We start from the raw sequence: 21,946 nt of genomic DNA, 5'->3' as shown, positions 1-21,946 counted from the left end.
CAGGTGAAAATAGAGCAAAAGGACCGCTAGTCTTTGACTTTATTTATTTTCTGCTGTGTTTTACTTGCATCTATTTGAAAGACTGAGTGTAAACACAAAAAAATTATTTTATGTGCTGGAATGTGCAGAAAATAAGTTTAAATGTTAAACAAATGACCCTTATGAAAAAAACACAGAGGAAACAGTTTACCCTGCCCGGGATAGGGTTACCGGGGCCCCGCCCTGGAGCCAGGCCCGGGGAGGGTGCCCGAGGGCGAGCGTCTGGTGGCCGGGCCTTAGTCCATGGGGCCCGGCCGGGCACAGCCCGAAGAGGAGACATGGGCCCATCCTCCCGCAGGCCCACCACCCGCAGGAGGCGCCATAGGGGTCGGGTGCATTGTGTGCCGGGTGGCGGCCAGGAGCGGAGGCCCTGGCGGACTGACCCCCGGCTGCCAAGACTGGCAATAGGGACATGGAATGTCACCTCTCTGGTGGGGAAGGAGCCTGAGTTAGTGCGTGAGGTTGAGAGGTACCGGCTAGATATAGTCGGGCTCACCTCTACGCACGGCTTGGGCTCTGGAACCAGTCTCCTGAAGAGGGGCTGGACTCTGTCTAAGTCTGGAGTTGCCCCTGGTGAGAGGCGGCGGGCTGGGGTGGGTATTCTAATATCCCCTCGGCTTGCTGCCGGTACGTTGGGGTTTTTCCCGGTGGACGAGAGGGTTTGTTCCCTGCGCCTTAGGGTCGGGGAACGGGTCCTGACTGTCATCTGCGCTTATGCGCCGAGTGGCAGTTCGGAGTACCCAGCCTTCTTAGAGTCCCTGGGGGGGGGGGGGGGGGGTGCTGGAAGGTGCTCCACCTGGAGACTCTGTTGTCCTGCTGGGAGACTTCAATGCTCACGTGGGTAACGACAGCGAGACCTGGAGGGGCGTGATTGGGAGGAACGGCCTCCCTGATCTGAACCCGAGCGGTGCTTTGTTATTGGACTTCTGTGCTAATCACAGTTTGGCCATAACGAACACCTTGTTCGAACATAAGAGTGTCCATAAGTGCACGTGGCACCAGGACGCTCTAGGCCGTAGGTCGATGATCGATTTTGTAATCGTATCACCAGACCTGCGACCATATGTTCTGGACACTCGGGTAAAGAGAGGGGCTGAGCTGTCAACTGATCACCACCTGGTGGTGAGTTGGATCAGGTGGCGGGGGAGGACGCTGGACAGACCTGGTGCACCTAAACGCGTAGTGAGGGTGTGCTGGGAATGACTAGCAGAGGCCCCAGTCCGCGAGATCTTCAACGCACACCTCCGGCAGAGCTTCAACAGCATTCCGAGGGTGGCGGGGGACATCGAATCCGAATGGACCATGTTCAGCGCCTCCATTGCCGAAGCTGCTGCATTGAGCTGCGGCCGCAAGGTGGTTGGTGCCTGCCGTGGTGGTAATCCCCGAACCAAATGGTGGACACCAGAGGTGAAGGGAGCCACCAGGCTGAAGAAGGAGTCCTATCGGGCTTGGTTAGCCTGTGGGACTCCGGAGGCAGCCGACAGGTATCGACAGGCCAAGCGGAATGCGGCCCGGGCAGTGGCTGAAGCAAAAACTCGGGTGTGGGAGGAGTTCGGAGAGGCCATGGAAAAAGACTTTCGGACTGCCTCGAAGAGGTTCTGGCAAACCGTCAGGCGTCTCAGGAGGGGAAAGCGGTGCTCTACCTGCACTGTGTATAGTGCTGGCGGAGCGCTGCTGACGTCGACTGAGAAAATTGTCAGGCGGTGGAAGGAATACTTCAAGGACCTCCTTAATCCCACTGACGCATCTTCCGAGGAGGAAGCAGAGTCTGGGGATGAGGGGAATGACCCGCCAATTTCCGGGGGCGAGGTCACTGAGGCAGTTAAACAACTCCTTGGTGGCAGAGCCCCTGGTGTTGATGAGGTCCGCCCCGAGTTCCTGAAGGCTCTGGACGTTGTAGGGCTGTCCTGGTTGACATGCCTCTGCAATGTTGCGTGGAGATCAGGGGCAGTACCCGTGGATTGGCAGACTGGGGTGGTGGTCCCCATCTTTAAGAAGGGGGACCGGAGGGTGTGTTCCAACTACAGGGGGATCACACTCCTCAGCCTCCCCGGGAAAGTCTATGCCAGGGTGCTGGAAAGGAGAGTTCGTCCGCTAGTCGAACCTCTGATGCAGGAGGAACAATGCAGTTTTCGTCCTGGTCGCGGAACACTGGACCAGCTCGTCATCCTCTCGAGGATACTTGAGGGTGCATGGGAGTTTGCCCAACCAGTCTACATGTGTTTTGTGGACTTGGAGAAGGCATTCGACCGTGTCTCTCAGGGTGTCCTGTGGGTGTCCTGTGGGAGGTGTTGCGGGAGTATGGGGTGTCTGGCCCATTGCTACGGGCCATTCGATCCCTATACAACCGTTGCAAGAGCTTGGTTCGCATTGCCGGCAATAAGTCGGACTCGTTCCCGGTGGGTGATGGGCTCCGCCAGGGCTGCCCTTTGTCACCGGTTCTGTTCATAATTTTTATGGACAGGATTTCTAGGCGCAGCCAAGTGGCGGAGGGCTTTCGCTTTGGTGGCCTCAGGATCTCATCTCTGATTTTTGCGGATGATGTGGTTCTGTTGGCTTCATCGGGTGAGGGCCTCCAGCTCGCACTGGAGCGGTTCGCAGCCGAGTGTGAAGCAGCAGGAATGAGGATCAGCACCTCCAAATCTGAGGCCATGGTTCTCAGCCGGAAAAGGGTGGAGTGCCCACTCCGGGTCGGGGATGAGGTCCTGCCCCAAGTGGAGGAGTTCAAGTATCTCGGGGTCTTGTTCGCGAGTGATGGGAGAAGGGAGCAGGAGATCGACAGACGGATTGGGGCTGCAGCTGCAGTAATGCAGACGCTGCACCGGTCCGTCGTGGTGAAGAGGGAGCTGAGTGTAAAAGCGAAGCTCTCAATTTACCGGTCGATCTACGTCCCTACCCTCACCTATGGCCACGAGCTGTGGGTAGTGACCGAAAGGACGAGATCGCGGATACAAGCGGCGGAAATGAGCTTCCTCCGAAGGGTGGCTGGCATCTCCCTTAGAGATAGGGTGAGAAGTTCGGCCATCCGGGAGGGGCTCAGAGTAGAGCCGCTGCTGCTCCACATCGAAAGGAGCCAGCTGAGGTGGTTTGGGCATCTGACAAGGATGCCCTCTGGGCGCCTCCTGGGTGAGGTGTTCCAGGCATGTCCCACCGGGAGGAGGCCCCGGGGCAGACCCAGGACACGCTGGAGAGATTATATCTCTCGGCTGGCCTGGGAACGCCTTGGTGTTCCCCCGGATGAGCTGGAGGAGGTGGCTGGGGAGAGGGAGGTCTGGGCCTCTTTGCTTAGGCTGCTGCCCCCGCGACCCGGCCCCGGATAAAGCGGATGAAGATGGATGGATGGATGGATGGATGTTAATCAAATTTCTTCCAGTCAGAAAATGTTGCATATAATTAAATTTTTGCTTGATGCATAAAGTTAAAAGATTAAAACTAATAAAACAAGTTTTAAAAAGGGACTTTTCCATTTGATTACATTTTGTATGATGGATTATGCATAAAATGTAGAATTGGGCTGAAAGATCTATCGCTTTATCACCTATTCAGGTTGTAAATCGTGTTTTTAAAAAGTAACTAAGTAATTAATTACTTTTGAAAATAGGTAATCAGTAAAGTAACAGGATTACTTTTTGGGGGAAGTAATCAGTAATTAGTTACTGATTACTTTTTTCAAGTAACTTGACCAACACTGGTCGTAAACCACCGCCTCTGTTCAAAGATGGTCGCTCACAGTGGACATAGATGGCTTCTTTCACTCCTCTTTCAAACCATCTGTCCTCTCTGTCCAAAATGTGAACATTGGCATCCTCGAAAGAGTGTCCTTTATCCTTAAGATGCAGATGGACAGCTGAATCTTCTCCTGTGGAGGTGGCTCTTCTATGTTGTGCCATACGCTTGTGAAGTGGCTGTTTGGTCTCTCCAATGTAGAGGTCTGGGCATTCCTCGCTGCACTGTACAGCAAACACCACATTGTTAAGTCTGTGTTTTGGCGTTTTGTCTTTCGGGTGAAACAGTTTTTGTCTGAGTGTGTTGCTGGGTCTGAAATGCACCGGGATGTCATGCTTGGAGAAAACCCTCCTGAGTTTCTCTGATACACCGGCTACATAGGGGATGACAATGTTGTTGCGTCTGTCCTTCTTATCCTCCCTCGCTGGTGTCTGATCTTCTTTTCTGTGCCTCTTTGCTGACTTTAAGAACGTCCATTTAGGATAGCCGCACGTTTTGACTGCTTCCTTTACATTCATGTGTTCCTTCTTTTTCCCTTCAGGCTTAGAGGGAACATGTTCTCCCCGGTGGTGTAGGGTCCTAATTACTCCAAGTTTGTGTTCCAGAGGGTGATGGGAGTCAAAGAGGAGGTACTGGTCCGTGTGTGTGGGCTTCCGGTAAACTTCGATGTTGAGGTTGCCATTCTCTTCAATGTGCACAGCGCAGTCCAGGAAAGGCAAACAGTTGTCCTTTGTGTCTTCCCTGGTGAACTTGATGTTTTTATCCACCGCGTTAATCTGCACAGTGAAGGATTCCACTTCTTTTGTCTTGATTTTGACCCAGCTGTCGTCTACAGTGTGTTTACTATTATTACCATTTCTTCTTGGAGCAACTGTAATCCACATCATTTCCTTAGGGATTAATAAAGTATTCTGATTCTGATTGTTTCAGGATGACCTGCCATTATCCAATGACACATCTGCTTACCTGTATCTTTTGCTCGTTTCTCCTCCTCTTCTTTTCTCTTTTTTCTAAACTGAGGACCTGATGAACTTTTCTTGTCCATCTTCCATTGGTTTTAATTTTGCACTCCAGTATGAACATACAGTCGAGGATCACCACAACATAACCTAATAGACCTACACCTTAGTTCACAGATATGCTTTGTCTAGGGTGTATTTCTGGGATTTTGCACAACCCAGGATTCAAATCATGAATACATAATGGGCTTGGATTTACAACATTATGAATGAAATGTGGTCTATTTGGAAGCAGCCACCCCCCTCCCCTTTCGGTGGGTTGTGTGTGAGACTGTAAATTATAAATTTTTGAATAATTTATTATTAACAATAATATAAAATTATGCACAAAAGGAATTACTAATGTAAAAAAAGTGGTTTTATTTATATATGTTTATATATAAATATATGTGGTGGCCCCTAGAGACAAAACACGTACAAACTCCAAAACACATTTCTAGCATGAACTGAACTTCCAAAACAGAGCTAGATCACTTAAATTACACAATTGAAAGCATGAAAGCATATGTGTATTGTTTGTGTATTTATACACAAGCATTCATATATATTCAAATAATAAAAATAAAATTTCATTTACCTGTTATTACCACACACCAAATCCGGTCGTTGGTACTTGCTGGCTTGTGTAACCACTAGGTAACAAAAGCTCAATACTGCGCCTAGCATCCTGGAGCACTTCTGTTGTGTTTTGTGTTGTCTGTTGTTTTGAGTTTTTATGTGCTTCTGAGTTTTTACGTATTTTGGAGTTTGTACATGCTTCAGGGCTTGTACGTGCTTCAGAGTTCGTACGTGATTTGAAGTTTGTATGTGCTTTGTCTCTAGGGGCCACCGTAAATATACTTTTATTTATTCACTCCACATAAAATGTAATAAATAAATCATATAATACAAAAACCAACTATTCACAGTTCAACTTTTAACTACTTACATTTTCAGCTTGTCAATGGAAAATTGCACTTAGTAGTCAGTATAGTCTTTTAATGATATAAGTTTGCATATGGTAGAATACTGCATGTAATCATTTGTGTTTAGAAGTATATAGTTGGTGGCATATTGAAAGAATGTCTCATCCTAGGAGGTCTGTAACATTCCAGGGTGTTCTGGCGTTCACCCCCACATCCTAGGAGCATGGGAAAGGTTGTACCTTGTCTTATTGTTTTACGGTAGGATTAACGTAGCTATGTCAGTTTTAGTCTAAGTGCCTTTTTTACATATAGATGAACTGTTGGACTTTCCAGACCAGCAGGTTAAGGGAAGTCGTTTATGGGGTCACACTCTGACACACACACACACACACACACACACACACACACACACACACACACACACACACACACACACAAGCACCCACTGAAGTATAAATAAAGACCGGGGCAGTCTCTCATTTGCGAATCTTGGAGCCTGACTCTGTGTGTGTGTGAGCTCTAGAGGCTGCCCTTGCTAGCAAGAAAATCTGTGTGTTTCTCCTCTCTGATTCTCTGCTGAAGAAGTGTTTTAGAATATATCTCTTAACACAGCTTTTTCCTTTTACAAATTTAAAGTGAAACAACACAAAACACTGCAAACCACAACACAATTAAATATAAATTAAAATATGAAAACAAAAAGAAGATGCACATTCTCTGTCATATGGACCTGCATGAATAAACTTTCTGAATCCTTTATCATCCGCAACTGAAAATAGTTGTGGATGATTACTATACCTTTCTGATGTGACATTGGTGTCCCTGGCTCTTTCTCTCTCTCTCCCTCTGGCTCTGTTCCTGTGCTACTGAGTGTAACTACCGCCCCTCCCCCCTCTGCCCAGCGTAAAGCACAAGGCTCGCATGCGGAGTGAAGCGGAAAAAAAGTGCGAGAGAGAGGGTGAGAGAAGGAGAAAAAACCCCCACGGCTCGCGATAAGGAGCCGGCTCGCGTCGTTCACGTCAAAGATTCGGCTGTAAGAGCCATTTTGTTCGCGATCGACACATCACTATTAGTGATCCCTTTAACCCTAGTCCTAAAGTGTATATTTATTTTCTTACTGTTCTTATATATTGTTTGTTTCAAGAGCGTAGATTTGGCATGGACGGAAGGGACATGTCCCCACCAATATCCAGCGAGTGTTGAATTGTCCCCACCAATGATTTGCTCTCTTCCAGTAAAGAAAAACAAACCCGATAGAAAGAAAAAAACGATCTGTCAACGTCTCATTCACCCAGCGGTGCAGAAAGAGCTAAATTACGTTCTCTACTGGAGTCCTATCTCATGTGACAAATATGGCCAATGTGATTGGCTGTGCCTTTCAGGGAGCTCTGTTTAGTTTTAGCAGCGGAAAGCCTGCGCTGCGAGGAGGAGACGAGGATGGCAGCAAAAAGGAAGAACCTGGATATAAGAAAGTATTTTTCAAAGAAACCTGTAAGTCACGTAAAGTCAAGTTCACTCATAAAATGTGTCCGTCATAATAACGTTACAGGCTATGCTAGGCCATACATGCCAACCCACCCGATTTTTCCGGGAGAATCCCGAATTTCAGTGTCCCTCCCGAAAATCTTTCGGAGCCACCATTCTCCCCAATTTCTCCCGATTTTCCACCTGGACAACAAAACTGAAAAACCATATCCTAGATTGGACCATCCAATTCCAGTTTCCAACAATGGCTACTACTACTGCAGCTACTTAGTTTTAATATTACTCTTATTTTCTTTTTGGGTTGCAAAATAAACTTCTAATACATTTTCAGGCGAGAATGTAGCTGTGTAAACGTCAAATAACTTACACATGTTATTGTTTGGCCTTTTTCAGTGATTTAGTTGTGTTTTATTTGTTGGTGAGTAAATCGGTTTGGCTGAGATTAAAGTTATTAGATTAAATAAAACTTTATTAATCCCTTTGGAGGATTCCTCCGGGGTTCTCACACAGCTGAATAAACTGCTGTGTGAAAACAGCAGTTTATTTGACCATCTCACACTTCTGTTCTGGTCGAGAATCTACGCCAGCGTCTGGTTATATTTTAGACAGCAAAGAGCAGACAGCAGAGGTGACGGAATTCTGAAGGCTAGACTGTCCAATTTCACAGTCGCTCATTTCCAGTCTACCGGCCCTTTATCCGGCCGGACAATAATGACATTTATAGTGACATTTAACTTATTTTATCCGATAAATAAACACTGTAAAATTCAAGTTTTTGTATATATATGTATATGTACATATATATACAAAAACACATATGTATGTATATTTCTTTTTTGACCCCTAAAAAATGCTGGTCTGCACCAGTTTAATTTTTCCTGCATCTCTTCTGAAAACTCCATGTTTTTGCCTCAAAATTATATTCGCCTGACAAGGATCAGGGTCATACATTTTTACCACAATGTAACGGAGTTAAAAATACATCTGAAAAACATGCACTTACCTGTTCTTAATTATTATTTTAAGTGTGAATTTTATCATTTTTTTTATTGTATTTTATTTTGAAAACCGAGAAACCGGATCTCACTCTAGCGTTTAGAACAGGGGTGGGCAAACTTTTTGATTCGTGGGCCACATTGAGTTCTAACATTTGACAAAGGGGCCGGAACAGAAGCAGATAGATGGCATGCTTTGAAAACATCACCTCATTGGGGGAAAAATACACATCTTGGGATATGGAGAAAACATGTGCTTTAATTTCCAATGAAAATGAAGAAAAGCATTACAATAAAATCTCTGACTTCGAAATGAGTCTTTAAACACTGAAAATGAAATAAATGAACATTTTATTTTAAAGCACTGAAAGTTCTGTTATCCTTCAGGATATCACATCACTCTCCTCCTGACTCTTTTTTTTTTTTTTTTTCAAAAACGGTAGGAGATGCAGATGTACTTGTCCTGTTCCTTTTATTCAAATTGTTTCCCCGGTGCCAAAAGTCAACAACGACCAGTGCAAGAACGAAACAGTTGCAGCAAGTCAGTCTGTGAAGCGTTATATTTGATCTGCGCGCACTGTTCATTTTAACAACGTGCGTATCACGGAGACACACCCATTTTAATGGGAGCAGTGTTGTTGGTCTCCTTTTTTAGCCAGCGCATCAAAGTCTGGAGTTAGTTTTGTTGTGGCGATTCTCAGGATGGATCTGAGGTGTAGGTCTGTTAACTTGGATCTGTGGCTGGCTTTGTTGATGTTCATGACGCTGAATGTCTGTTCACACAGAACACACAGAGTAGAGCCGAACAAAGCCAACATCATCTGCGCTTTTCGCCTTAGATTTGGAAACGCGGCATCATTGAGTGAAGCATAGAAGTCATTTAGTTTCAGAGAGCTGAACTTCACTTTTAAGCCAGGGTCGGACTGAAGGTCGATGAGTTTGAGCTGAAGCTCCTCTGGAGCTGTTTCGGGGTCTTGTGACAGAGGAAAGGCCACCAATTGAAGTGACGTGTCAATTTTATAGAAATCCAAAAACCGACGGAAGAATTCTCCGTGCAGTGCATCCAATGACTCACTGTATTTCTTTACTTTTGCTCCGGCCTCTTTCAGCGTGGCTAGTGTAGGAAAATGAGTGAATGACTTGTTCAAAATCTGCCTGGAGAATAAAGCCAGCTTGGATTTAAAGGCTTTCACGTTTGTGTGCATGTCATGCACAAACTGCTCCTTCCCCTGCAGTTTCACGTTGAGCTCATTCAAGTGTGAAAATACGTCCGTAGCAAACGCAAAGTCACACATCCAGCTCTTGTTGCTCAGCTCAGGAAATTCATCACTCTTCCCCTGCCGCTCCAAAAACACGCCAATCTCCTCTTTGAGCTCCCACACTCGTTGAAACACTTTGCCCAAACTCAACCAGCGGACACGGGAGTGATAAAGCAGGTCCTGGTGATCCGCATCAGTTTCCTCCAGGAATGCAATGAACTGACGGTGCTGAAGTCCCCATGCGCGTATGAAGTTGACAAGTTTCACCACAGGATTCACAACATGATTCAGCTGTAACACCGATTTACATAGTGTCGGATTATAATATTATTTTATGCCATGTTAGACCCCTAATTAAAGATTGTGAATTATTATGTAGTTTTAGTTTGCATTATTCTCCTGAATTAGAAGAAGGTGATAACTATTACATTTGTTAAACTGATCTGCATTACATTAGACTGCTGATTTATTGTGAATGAATGATATTGTTTTATGATGCATTATATTGCTGAGTTATAAGAAAATACTGTTCGCAGAAAGTCATCGCCTTATTTTTCTGGTTAGAAGAGAACAGAGCATTCTGCCCCATTTCAGCAGGAGCAGATAAACAGGGAGCCAAGGTCATAGCTTAGGCGCTGTGTGAGAGAAAGAATGTGAATGTTTAGGCTTTTATGATGAGGTGGGGGCCACTAGAGGCTATCAGAGTTTAATCAAGGCTCCACCATTTTGAGATCTGATGCTGTCTGCTGTATGGTGTCCATCTCCCACGCGTGTGTTCATTAAATCATCGTTTGACTTGACCCGGCTGGACCAGTGTTGTTATTTTGGTTTTCCTCTTGTATCCATCCCCAATATTTGAATCCGTAACAATAGAGATTCCTGGTGGAAGATGCAGTGGAGGAAAATGACATCCTGGTCAGGGTTTTCATCTTTCACTTTATTCTGGATTCTCCTCAGCAGGCCAACGTTTTTTCCCGTTAAATTCGGAGATCCATCTGTGGTGACGTTAACAAGCTTACTCCATGGCAGCAGACACCCGTTCAAACAACTCCTCTCCCCGTGTTTGTCCTTTCAGAGACTCCATTGTCAAAAACTCCTCCGTTATTTCAAAGGTTTCGTTGATCCCTTGGATAAAAATGAGGAGCTGAGCAGTGTCTTTGACATCGTTGCTTTCATCCAGTGCTAAAGAATAAAAAGTGAATGACTTTGCCTTTTTGTTTAATATGCTGGTGATATCTTCATCTATTAGTTCTACACGGCGAGTCACTGTCCGCCGTGATAGACTGATTTTCTCAAATTTGTCTTTGGTCTCCGGGCACAAAACACCTGCTGTCTCTACCATACATTCTTTTAAACTCGCCCTCAGACAGTGGTTTGCTGGCCTTTGCTATTTTGAATGAAAGCATAAAACTGGCCTTGGTACTTGACTCTTGAATGGCAGTTTGACGGTGAAAAAAACTTTGCTGAGCCTTCAAATTAGCTGCCAACTTCTCAGCAGCGGCTTCCCGTTCTTTTGTTGAGAGCTTGCTAGCATAATTAGCATGCTTTGTGGCAAAGTGACGGCTAATATTATACTCTTTAAAAACCGCCACAGTTTCTTGGCATATCAGGCAAACAGCAGATGATCGGTGTTCAGTGAGAAAATATTTAGTTGTCCACTCCTTTTGAACACTTGACATTCTCTGTCCACTTTCCTTTTCTTGGGTCCGCTCATCTTCATAGAGGGGCGGTGGGTCACAGGGTAAAGTGCAAACGTGGGCCTACGCTTCACCTCAACAAAGCAAATATATCTAGAGTGCGCCATCTAGTGAGGAAACATCAGAATTGCAGGGGAAATAAAACATTAACAAGGTTAATTTATTACATTTTTTTCAAGTTTGGCGGGCCGGATCAAAACGTTTAACGGGCTGCATGTGGCCCCCGGGCCGTAGTTTGCCCATGCCTGGTTTAGAAGCTGCTAAGGCTTCCGCTCCTCACAGCGCGCGTTTGCACTGTGAGGGTAAGTTCTGTAATGAAAGGCTGTCGATGTATATAGATTCATATTGATGTTAGAAAGTTTCTGTGTAACCGAAACAAAGGCTGGTTGCTGTTAAACAGTGTTTCTGCCGTATTTATGCTCTTTGGCAGTAAGCTTTTGTCAGCCCCCTAGTGGTTGCTGCGCATAGCAGGAAATGTGTTTGGATTTACTGTTTTTCTGTGCTTTTTGTGATGTTGTTTTACATTGTAGGAGCTACAATTGCTGGTACCATCAGAAGACACCTGTTGAGTGTGTTTTATGTCTTCTGCAGGTACGTGAGCTTGTTAACAGTCATTTTGTTTGTAAAGCACAAGCAAGTGAAAATGTAATGCGCTACTGTTAATTTGTCCACTAGAGGGAAATGTTTAGCCGGTGATACTTCTGTTATCCTGTTATTTTGTTTTATACGATTGTGAAATGTATTTTATTAATCATAAGATTTCTTTTTTGTATACAAGTTCAGTGTGACAGACTGAAAAATGGGAGAAATTATTATTTTCCATCTTTTCTTTATTAAAAAGTTAATTGTAAGTCTGTCAAGACAGTGTGCGTTTGCACTGTGAGGGAGCTACAATTGCTGGTACCATCAGAAGACACCTGTTGAGTGTGTTTTATGTCTTCTGCAGGAAAAAACTGTGAAAAGCCAACCTTTCTGAGCGTCTGTGATTTTTGAAGAGCTGGAAGCGTTACAACAAGGTGGCAGAAGTGCTGTTTAATGACTCATTTGCTGTTCTGCAGAGGCTGCTTTCAGATACTCCTAGAAGATTTCCACTTTTAAAGTTTTAAACTCACAGATATGTAAATGCTATGCGACAGATTTTATAACAGAATATAATAAAACGGGACTACTTGCTAGGGACACTAAGCTGTTAATGCACATTTCCCAGCTGTAAACAAATCTCACCAAGTCAAGCAACTTAAAGTTTCTGGGGATTTTGTTAATCATTGCAGCATTTCTGAGCCTACAGAAAGAACCACAGTTCCCTTTAGGTTGACTTTACACATCATTTATGTGCACAAAGATAATACATTTTCAATGACATGACATGTTACCATGACCTCTTAATCTGAAAGGCTTCTCCCAGACATGCACATTATTTTGTTGTTTGTGGTTTCCTGAATGCACTTGAATGCTGCGGTGAATGACCTAAAGTTCACAACCATCAAACCCTCAAATGAGCAACCATCCAATCGCCAGTCATTATTATATAAATAATATAAATCACTAAAGTTGTCCATCATTCATGACTGAAGAGGGAAATTTATACACAAAAAAGAAGAATTTTGTGTGTTCCACATAGTTAAAATATGAGTTAGAGGACTTCAACAGCATCTATAAACATATGTCTTAAATTTACTATCTACACTTGCACAGCAATGCCTTGACTCAAAGGCGTAGATTTGGCATGGGCGGAAGGGACGTGTCCCCACCAATATTCAGCAATTATTGAATTGTCCCCACCAATAATTTGATCTCTTCGAGTAGAGAAAATCAAACCGGATAGAAAGGGGGAAAAAACGACCTGTCAACGTCTCATTCACCCAGCGGTGCAGAAAGAGTTAAATTACGTTCTCTTCTAGAGTCCTACCTCATGTGACAAATATGGCCAATGTGATTGGCTGTGCCTTTCAGGGAGCTCTGTTTAGTTTTAGCAGCGGCAAGCCTGCGCTGCGAGGAGGATGACAGCAAAAAGGAAGAACCTGGATTTTTCAAAGAAACCTGTAAGTCACTTAAAGCCAAGTTCACTCATAAAATGTGTCCGTCATAATAACGTTACAGGCTATGCTAGGCTTTGGCCCACATCAGTCTAAAATTGTATGTAACCATAAATAACGTGTTTTGGAAACTAACTGCACAACAGGCAGCATTATTAGTTATCTTATTCTTAGAGTAGCATTTCTAATTTGGATTGAAACTGTCAGAGAAAACGGCAGCCTCGAGCAAGCCAGGATATTAGTTTACAGAGGCTGTTAAAATTATATGTCTAACATTAAAATGTTGGTGATACAATAATTTCATCCTAATGGTACTGACATATTCATAGGGTTAATTTTTGAGACAAAATGTCATGAGGTAGTCATGATTTTGCAAATATTCCACCTTGTAGTGCAGTTTGCACAAATTGTTTTAAAAATGCACTCACCCTACAAACATTACTGATGAGTCAAGATCTGCACAAATTGACAGAAACACTGAAGCAGCTACACATTTTATTCTTATTGTCATGTATGTCCTATTTGTCAGGTGACAGAAGAACCAACACAAAGCTCAGAGAGCAATGGTGACACAAGATCACAGGTGAAATTGGATGATGACTTGCTGGTTCATGACTGTATTTGAAGCACATGTGTGACTGCATGTATTTGGAATGTCTCACTGTTATTTATCAGGTGACAGAGGCAGCTCTGCCATGTTGTAGCTCAGACAGAAGTGAAGAGGCGAGGTCACAGGTGACTGACTTATGATTTGTTGCTATAGATTAACTAGTATTTATTATCATGACAATTGTTAGGCTGCTGATGCAAATTGATTGATTAGTGTATATTTGACAAAGAATCTGAATTGACATGTCTCACTTTTTTTATGGCACGAATCAATGTGTTATTTTATCAGGTGAGCTTGTTAACAGTCATTTTGTCTGTAAAGCACAAGCAAGTGAAAATGTAATGCGCTACTGTTAATTTGTCCACTAGAGTGAAATGTTTAGCCGGTGATACTTCTGTTATCCTGTTATTTTGTTTTATACGGTTGTGAAATGTATTTTATTAATCATAAGATTTCTTTTTTGTATACAAGTTCAGTGTGACAGACTGAAAAATGGGAGAAATTATTATTTTCCATCTTTTCTTTATTAAAAAGTTAATTGTAAGTCTGTCAAGACAGTGTGCGTTTGCACTGTGAGGGAGCTACAATTGCTGGTACCATCAGAAGACACCTGTTGAGTGTGTTTTATGTCTTCTGCAGGAATAAACTGTGAAAAGCCAACCTTTCTGAACGTCTGTGATTTTTGAAGAGCTGGAAGCGTTACACTGGTGCCGTGACCATTCGGATCTTCAGATCAGCTTGATGCTCATCGCCGTGGCTGCTGTTCTGCTCCCCTGCTGTTCACAAGTTGAATGTGGGTTGTTGTAACCAAGTGAGTTTAGACAAAAAAACAAACAAACAAACAAACAAAAAAAACCCAAAAACAAACAAAAAGGTGAGGGGTGTGATTGAAATAAGACAATGGTGAAAGTGTCTGTGTTTTGACATACAACGTGTGGTTATACACTCAAATTATTTGGACATTATTATTCTAATTTTTTTTCTTTCCCTCGTTTTGCTGCTATTATACTGTTATTTTTCTTATTTTTATCTCTGTTTTTTTTTTTCTCTCCCTAATGGAGTGCACATGCAGTTATTATCTTAAGTGTGTGACTTGACGATGGATAAATTTGTCACTCCAGTACTACCTAAGGGTAGAGGCGCCGGACTAGTTCATGCAGTTGACGCCAGTAATGTCACACAGTTTGGTCCTGTGAGCAGTGACACTGGGTTAGGCCAAAGTCCGAGTTTTATTCCCATTGGTAGGGGTGTGGGTGATATGCCTCAGGTTTCCACCCCAATTAGAAACAGTGATGCTGTACACAGTTTTACTGACATGGTTGAGCAAATAGGAGCCCAGATAGGTGAATCCATTGTTACTAAACTGTTGTCAGCTGGCGTTGTGAATCTGACTGGTGACTCTAAGACTCAAACTGAGCAATGTAACAGTACCGCTCGAGATGTACCGCATGTAACTGCTCATGTTAAGCCCAATAGGGAGCTTCAAATTTTTAGGGGTGATGGCACAGACAGATGTTCGGTTCAGGACTGGATTGACATGGCAACGACTTATCTATGGAAGCAAGAGGTCCCCATTCATGGTCAGGCTGACGAAATTACTAGCCACTTAATGGGGAAGGCCAGAGATGTGGTCAGAGTGGCTCTTCGTAGTGACCCAGGTCTTGATGTCAAACAGAAACCTGATCTGATCTTTGGGGTCCTTCGCCATTATTTCAGTGACTCTTCGTCATGCCTCCCTCTTGCTGACTTCTTGCAACACTCCCTACCAGAGGTGAAAACCCGGTAGATTATTGGATAAGACTGAACAAGGCTGCTGAACTAGCCATAGAGGGGCTACGCAGACAGGGGCAAACAGCGACCCCTTTAACCCATGAAGTAGCATGTATGTTTGTGAAACATTGTCCTGACCCCGAGTTGTCTGATGTCTTCAAGTGCAAGCCTGTCCATGAGTGGACTGCTCGGGACGTACAACAAAGAATTGATGATTATCAAAGGGAGGTGAGAGCTAATGGCAGAGCCAGCAGCATTGCACAGTTTAAGGGCTGTAATTCTACGATCACCGCCGTGCATCCGAACGCCTCACCTGCAGCTGCTGTGCCAGAGGGATGCTCCCGAAGCTTCTCGCCCCCATCCTTGGGTTTTCAGGGGTTAGTGGACTCGTTCCCCTCCACCAAGTCTGAGTTTCTCCCCTTCGCTGCGGTGAGTCAAAATCTTCAACAGTCAGAGGAAAGGCTCATGGGTCAGATGGTGGATATGTTTCAGGCCATGATGGAGAGAATGCAGCACCACAACACTCAGACACCAAGGAGAGGGGCGTTTAATCAGTTCTCCCGAAATAGACGGAGGAGGGAGGATGCCTGCAGAGTCTGCAATGATCCAAGACATACCACAGCATCACACTGCCTATCTGATAAACTGTGCTTTTCATGCTTTGCTTCTGGCCATGTTCGGTAGTCCTGCCCGGCTAGTACGTCTACCCAGGTCCAGCCGGAGGGAAACTAGCCGACCTGTATTCGGTGGGAGGCAGTGCAGGTCTTACAGGAAACTCCCAAACTGTTGATACCTGTGATGCAGAGTCAGTGTATGAAGAGGCAAGACAAAAATGCAAAGATTCTGAAGTTATTTTTCAAAACGTTCACAAAGTCGGCAATAGTGACAGTCTTTTCTACACTCCGGTCACTTTCGGTGGGCTTTTGAAAATGGGTGGTATGCTGGACAGTGGATCCATGGCCTGCAGCATGAATGAAGCAGCCGAGGTGACGCTGCGTGAGTCTGGACTGATATCTGATCAAGATGTTATCAAAGTGGATGTGACTCTTGTTGGGTGTGGAGGACTACGTGTGAAGCCTGCCCCAGCCACGCCCAGCCAGCCTAGGACTTTGCAGAGTGATCGTCCTGCAAAGCCCCTACAACCCACTTCTATGGGCTCATAGAAAGTTTTCCAGCCCCTTCCCCTGCACTCCTGCACTAGTTCCTGGTACTTTCCTCGTTTCCTTTCATTGGCCTCCTCAATCCTCTCTTCCCAGGGCACTGTGAGTTCCAGCATGATCAGCTGTTTTGAGGCCTCAGAAATAATTATCATGTCTGGCCGGAGTGATGTTTTTGCAATGTTCTGAGGGAACTTTAGTTGTATACCCAGGTCAGCCTGTAGCTGCCAATCAGAGGCTGTGTTGAGGAGGCCAGTTGTCAAATGTGGGCGCACCTGGGGTTTCTCTCCAGCCTTAATAAAAGAGATTGCCTTCCTCGGAGCATGATGATGCTTGCTGGTGCTGATTGCTGAGGCAATCTTTTCAGCAACTACTCTGAGCACCTGGTCGTTCTGCCAACGATACCGACTATCGGCCAGGGCCCTTGGGCAGCTGCTAAGGAGGTGTTCTAGGGTCCCTCTTCCAGAGCACAGGGGACAGGCAGGTGTCTCGCTCTTTCCCCACAGATGGAGGTTTGCTGGGCTTGGCAGAGTGTCGTATACTGCCTGCACTAGGAATCGGATCCGGTGGAAGTCTGCCTGCATGATGTTTGCCCAGGTGACCTTGCGCTGCAAGGTGCTCTCCCACGTTGTCCATGCTCCCTGCTGCTTAAGGCCTACAGCTCTACTTACTCGCTCCTCCTCCACACCTGCTCGGACCTCTTCCTGGAGTAGCTGGTGTTTCTCCTTTCCCTGTGCCCTGCTGACCTGGGCCTTTGGGAAGTACCCCAAGCCTGTTCCCCCTGTTGCTAAGACCCCCACCAGTGTTTTCTGCCTTAGGCGTGACTCCGCCACCTCAACTGCCTTCTCAGCCTTCCACTTTCTTCCTGTCCTTACCTCAATACCTGCTGATGCCACCTTGCAGTCTTTAGAATCTCTGTACTGTAGGGCTTCTTGTGTGCGAGCCACCTTGAACTCTTCTGTGAGACCACTGAAGGGTAACTGTACGCTGTTGCTTGCCCCATACAAGGCAGCGCTGGTGAGACTGCGGGGAAGTCCCAGCCACTTACGAAGAAAGCCACTGATCTTCCTTTCAAGGAATTCCACAGTAGTTATTGGATCTGTATAGACAAGCAAGGGCCACAGGATTCGGGGCAGGATGGAATGCTGGTAGATCCAGGCTTTAAATCTTCCAGGCAGGCCGGACTTATCCACCTTAATGAGCCATGCTCCCAGCTCCTCATTTGCCTTCTGAATGGCAGTAGAGTCTTTCAGACTGGAGTCAAAGAGTTTCCCCAAGCTCTTAACTGGTTGTTCCGTTATGGATGGAATAATGGTTCCTGAAATTGAGAACCGGAACTTGTCCGTCACCTTGCCCTTCTTCAGTACCACCAATCTTGACTTGGAAGGATTAAAACTCATCCTTGCGCATGAGATGAGTCTCTCAAGACCTTGCAAGATCCACCTACACCCGGGAACTGATGATGTTGTAATGGTGAGGTCATCCATATAGGCTCTGATAGGGGGCTGACGAACACCTGACCTTGTTAACGGCCCTCTGCACTCCACCTCCGCAACCTTTACCACCATGTTCATTGCCAGGGCAAAGAGCGTAACTGAGATGGTACAGCCTGTTATTATACCTTTCCCGAGTCGGTGCCAGTTGGAAGTAACTGCCCTAGAAGTGACCCTAAGCCTGAAATTGGCGTAATAGTCCAGGATCAGGTCCTTGATCTTGCTGGGAACATGGTGGAGGTGTAAAGCATGCTCAACCAGTTTGTGTGGGATCGACCCATACGCATTAGTCAGGTCCAGCCACAATACAGCTAGGTTGCCTCTGTTCTCATGGGCTTCTCTTATAAGGTGTGTAACTACACCAGTGTGCTCTAGGCAACCAGGAACTCCTGGGATCCCCCCTTCTGAACTGATGGATCAATGTAATTGTTTCTCAGGAGAAACACGGTCAATGTCTGGGAGACAACGCTAAAAAACACCTTCCACTTCACGCTCAATAGCGAGATGCTCCGAAACTGGTTTATGTTTTTCGAATCCTCCTCTTTGGGAATCCAGACTCCCTCTGCGCACCTCCACTGATCAGCAACTCTCCCTCTCCGCCATATCACCTTTAAGATCTTCCACAGGTGGCGAAGCAACTCTGGGCAGCGCTTATAGACAAGGTAGGGTATGCCACTGGGACCTGGGGAGGATGCTGAGCAGGCTGCTTTGATGACCTCACACACCTCCTTCAAACTTGGCTCCGTCAACTTGAACTCTACTGATGGTGGGGCAGGGTTAATGAGAGCTTTGTTTGGTCCCAAGTCTTGTTCCCTCAATGGGTCACTCATGGTCTCATGAAGGAAGTTATTCACCTCCCCACGCTGGTTCTTACACAGCTTGCCGCAGATACATGTCTTACTCATAGTCCTTTCCATTGCGTTGGTCGTTAACCTTGAGCCCGTCCAATTGGAGACCTCATCCTCCCCCCCTCTCGGGATCTCCTGGGGGTATCTTTCTTTAGGGCTTTCCGTAGCTTTTTGGGGTGCTTTCTCACGAAAACTGCAGACCGGGATGCTAGCCCAACCTGCCCCCTGCAGAATGATAGTTCCAATCCTGGTGGTTCAAGGGCAGCTTGATAACCTGATACTGGGGACGAACATCATAAAGCACATATTACACCAGTCTAAACGTTGTGAGTCCTACTGGAACACGGTCTCCAGTAATTGCTCTAAGACCAACCTTGAGACTGAAAACTTTCTGTCTATGCTTTCTGGTTTGACCCCATGGAAAGATTCGGACGTCCCGGACAGAGTAGGCACTGTTAGGTGTAACTCAGCTGTGTCCCTTGAACCGGGTCGCGAATATCTGGTATGGGGAAAACTACCAAAGAACATCAATGTCTCCCCTGGCAGCACAGTGATGACAGAGCCCTCGTCATCCCGCTCAGCACCCAGAGGGATTTTGGTTGCTAGATTGGTTACTCCCTTGTGGGGTGACAGATGGGTCCCATTGAAACTGATCAATATGTCTGAGCAGCCTGTACATCTGCGACGTAACGCCAAACTAGCAGACGTGTACTCCTGTGTGGCGCTTGAGGACTTTGGTGCTTCAGCGCTCCAGGACACAACTCTGGCTAGCAGCCATCAGTCGGCCATGTCGCCACAAGTCACGCCCACCTCCATGATGGAGAAACTCAAACTTGTTGGGCTTGGTGATGTTGACATAGAGTCCTGTGAGACATCGGGACAGTGTAAAGAGAAGATGGCTGACCTGGTTTTGCAGTATGAGGATGTTTTTTCCCACCATCATCTCGACTGTGGGGAAGCCAAAAACTTTGTGCATCGCATCCGCCTCTCAGATAACAGACCTTTCAGACTTCCCTACAGGCGTGTGCCCCCAAGTCCGTACCAGAAGCTGAGACAAGTGTTAACTGAGATGGAGGAGAGGGACATCATCAGGAAATCGACCAGTGAGTATGCATCACCATTGGTGCTTGTGTGGAAGAAGAATGGCGATCTACGCATTTGCAACGATTTCCGGTGGCTCAACAAGAGAACCCTGAAGGATGCCCATCCTCTTCCACATCAAGCAGATTGTCTGGCTGCTTTGTGGGGAAACAGCCTGTTCAGTACCATGGACTTGACATCTGGCTTCTACAACATGACGCTGCATGAAGATGACAGGAAATATTCTGCCTTCACCACGCCCATGGGTCTATATGAGTATAATCGGCTGCCGCAGGGTCTGTGCAACAGCCCTGCGAGCTTCATGCGCATGATGACCAGCATCTTTGGTGACCAGAATTATTTGAGCCTGTTGTGTTACCTGGACGATCTCCTGGTGTTTGCTCCAGATGAGGACACTGCCTTGCAGCGCCTGGAAATGGTGTTTGAGAGGCTGCGCGGGCATAACTTGAAGCTGGCTCCCAGAAAGTGCTTCTTCCTGAGGAAATCCGTGAAGTTCCTCAGTCACATCATTGATCAAAATGGGGTATCAACAGACCCATCCAAAGTTGAAGTTATCGTGAGCATAAGGAGCGTGGACCTCATGGACACTGATGGAGTGACTACTTCCCAACGAAAAGTCAGATCATTTTTGGGGATGATTAATTACTACCAACACTTTGTCCCCATGTACTCTGCTGTTGCCAGACCTCTGTTTGAGCTTCTGAGAGGTGCTGTGAAGAAGGGCAAGGGAGCAACTATGGTGAGGCGGCCATGCAGGGAGTTGAGTGCTTCGGATTGGACATCCAGAGAAGAGGAGGCTTTTGAGAAGCTCAAGAGCTTGATGTTAAATACAGTCGTTTTGGCTCACCCAGACACAACTATCCAGCACACAGGTTGGAGTTTCTGGCGTTAAAGTGGTCGGTCTGCGACAAGTTCAGTCATTGGCTCAAAGGTCACAAGTTCAACGTCTGGACTGATAACAACCCCTTGTCCCACATTTTAACCAAGCCAAAGCTGGACTGTTGTCAACAACGTTGGGTGGCTAAACTTGCAAGCTATGACTTTGACATTAAATATGTCCCAGGCTGTCAGAGCATTGTTGCAGATGCCCTGAGCCGATTGCCTTTTGTGAAGGATAATGTAAGTGACAGACTGCTGGCTGAGAGATATGCAGACTTCCTTAATGAGGCAAAAGATGTTTCACATGCATCAATCCAGGGGGCGTTTCGGTGGTCCACCGACTGCGAGGCAAATGGTGGATCTGGTGGTGGAGTTTCCATCATGTCCCAAGGCACGCAGAGTCTGAATCCCCTGGTTCTGGCTGAAGATGCTGTCACAGCTGTTTTGCAGTCACATGTCGAGTGGGATGTCACCCAAGAGGGAGAGCAATAGAGGCTTTACATCACCTGCCACAGATGGTGTCCCCCGGTCTGGAGGCCTTACCTGCCTATTCAGAGAGGGAACCTAGGGACGTACAGCTGCAGGATGCAGTGCTTTCTCGCATCGTCTTCTACGTTGAGAGACACAGGAGACCCTCGAGGGGAGAGCGGGTAGGGGACCCAGTCCTTGTCAAAAGATACCTGAGCCACTGGGAGAAGCTGGTCCTCAACAACGGTGTGTTGTACAGAGTCTCCAGAGACCAGATATCAGGTAACAGACGACTGCAGTTCGTGGTTCCTGACTCGTTGAAGGCTGAGGTCCTCCGAGGGATCCATGATGATGCCGGTCACCAGGGCCAGTTCAGGAGTTTAGACCTGGCTAGAAAGAGATTTTTCTGGTTGAACCTTGGGCGTGACGTGAGAGACCATGTACGGGGATGCCAGCGCT

The 21,946-nt window shown here is 46.1% G+C and overlaps 1 protein-coding gene and 1 pseudogene across 1 annotated transcript; both read right to left on the bottom strand.

The window, feature by feature from the left end:
- Positions 1 to 8,789: 8,789 nt before the first annotated feature.
- LOC148096261 (general transcription factor II-I repeat domain-containing protein 2B-like) lies at positions 8,790 to 15,902 on the bottom strand. The gene is made up of 3 exons (XM_087836383.1): positions 15,855 to 15,902; positions 10,306 to 10,442; positions 8,790 to 9,744 (listed from the first exon to the last, which is right to left on the bottom strand). Exons 1-3 carry the CDS (start codon positions 15,900 to 15,902, stop codon positions 8,790 to 8,792), a joined length of 1,140 nt encoding a protein of 379 aa, XP_087692509.1.
- A 657-nt stretch (positions 15,903 to 16,559) lies between these two features.
- LOC102777213 (uncharacterized) lies at positions 16,560 to 19,108 on the bottom strand (annotated as a pseudogene).
- Between the last annotated feature and the right edge of the window lie 2,838 nt (positions 19,109 to 21,946).

This window comes from Neolamprologus brichardi, chromosome 23 (genome assembly GCF_056152115.1).
Source record: "Neolamprologus brichardi isolate AB-2024 chromosome 23, ASM5615211v1, whole genome shotgun sequence".
NCBI classification, from domain to species: Eukaryota; Metazoa; Chordata; class Actinopteri; order Cichliformes; family Cichlidae; genus Neolamprologus; species Neolamprologus brichardi.
This window is presented reverse-complemented; position numbering and strand designations above follow the sequence as displayed.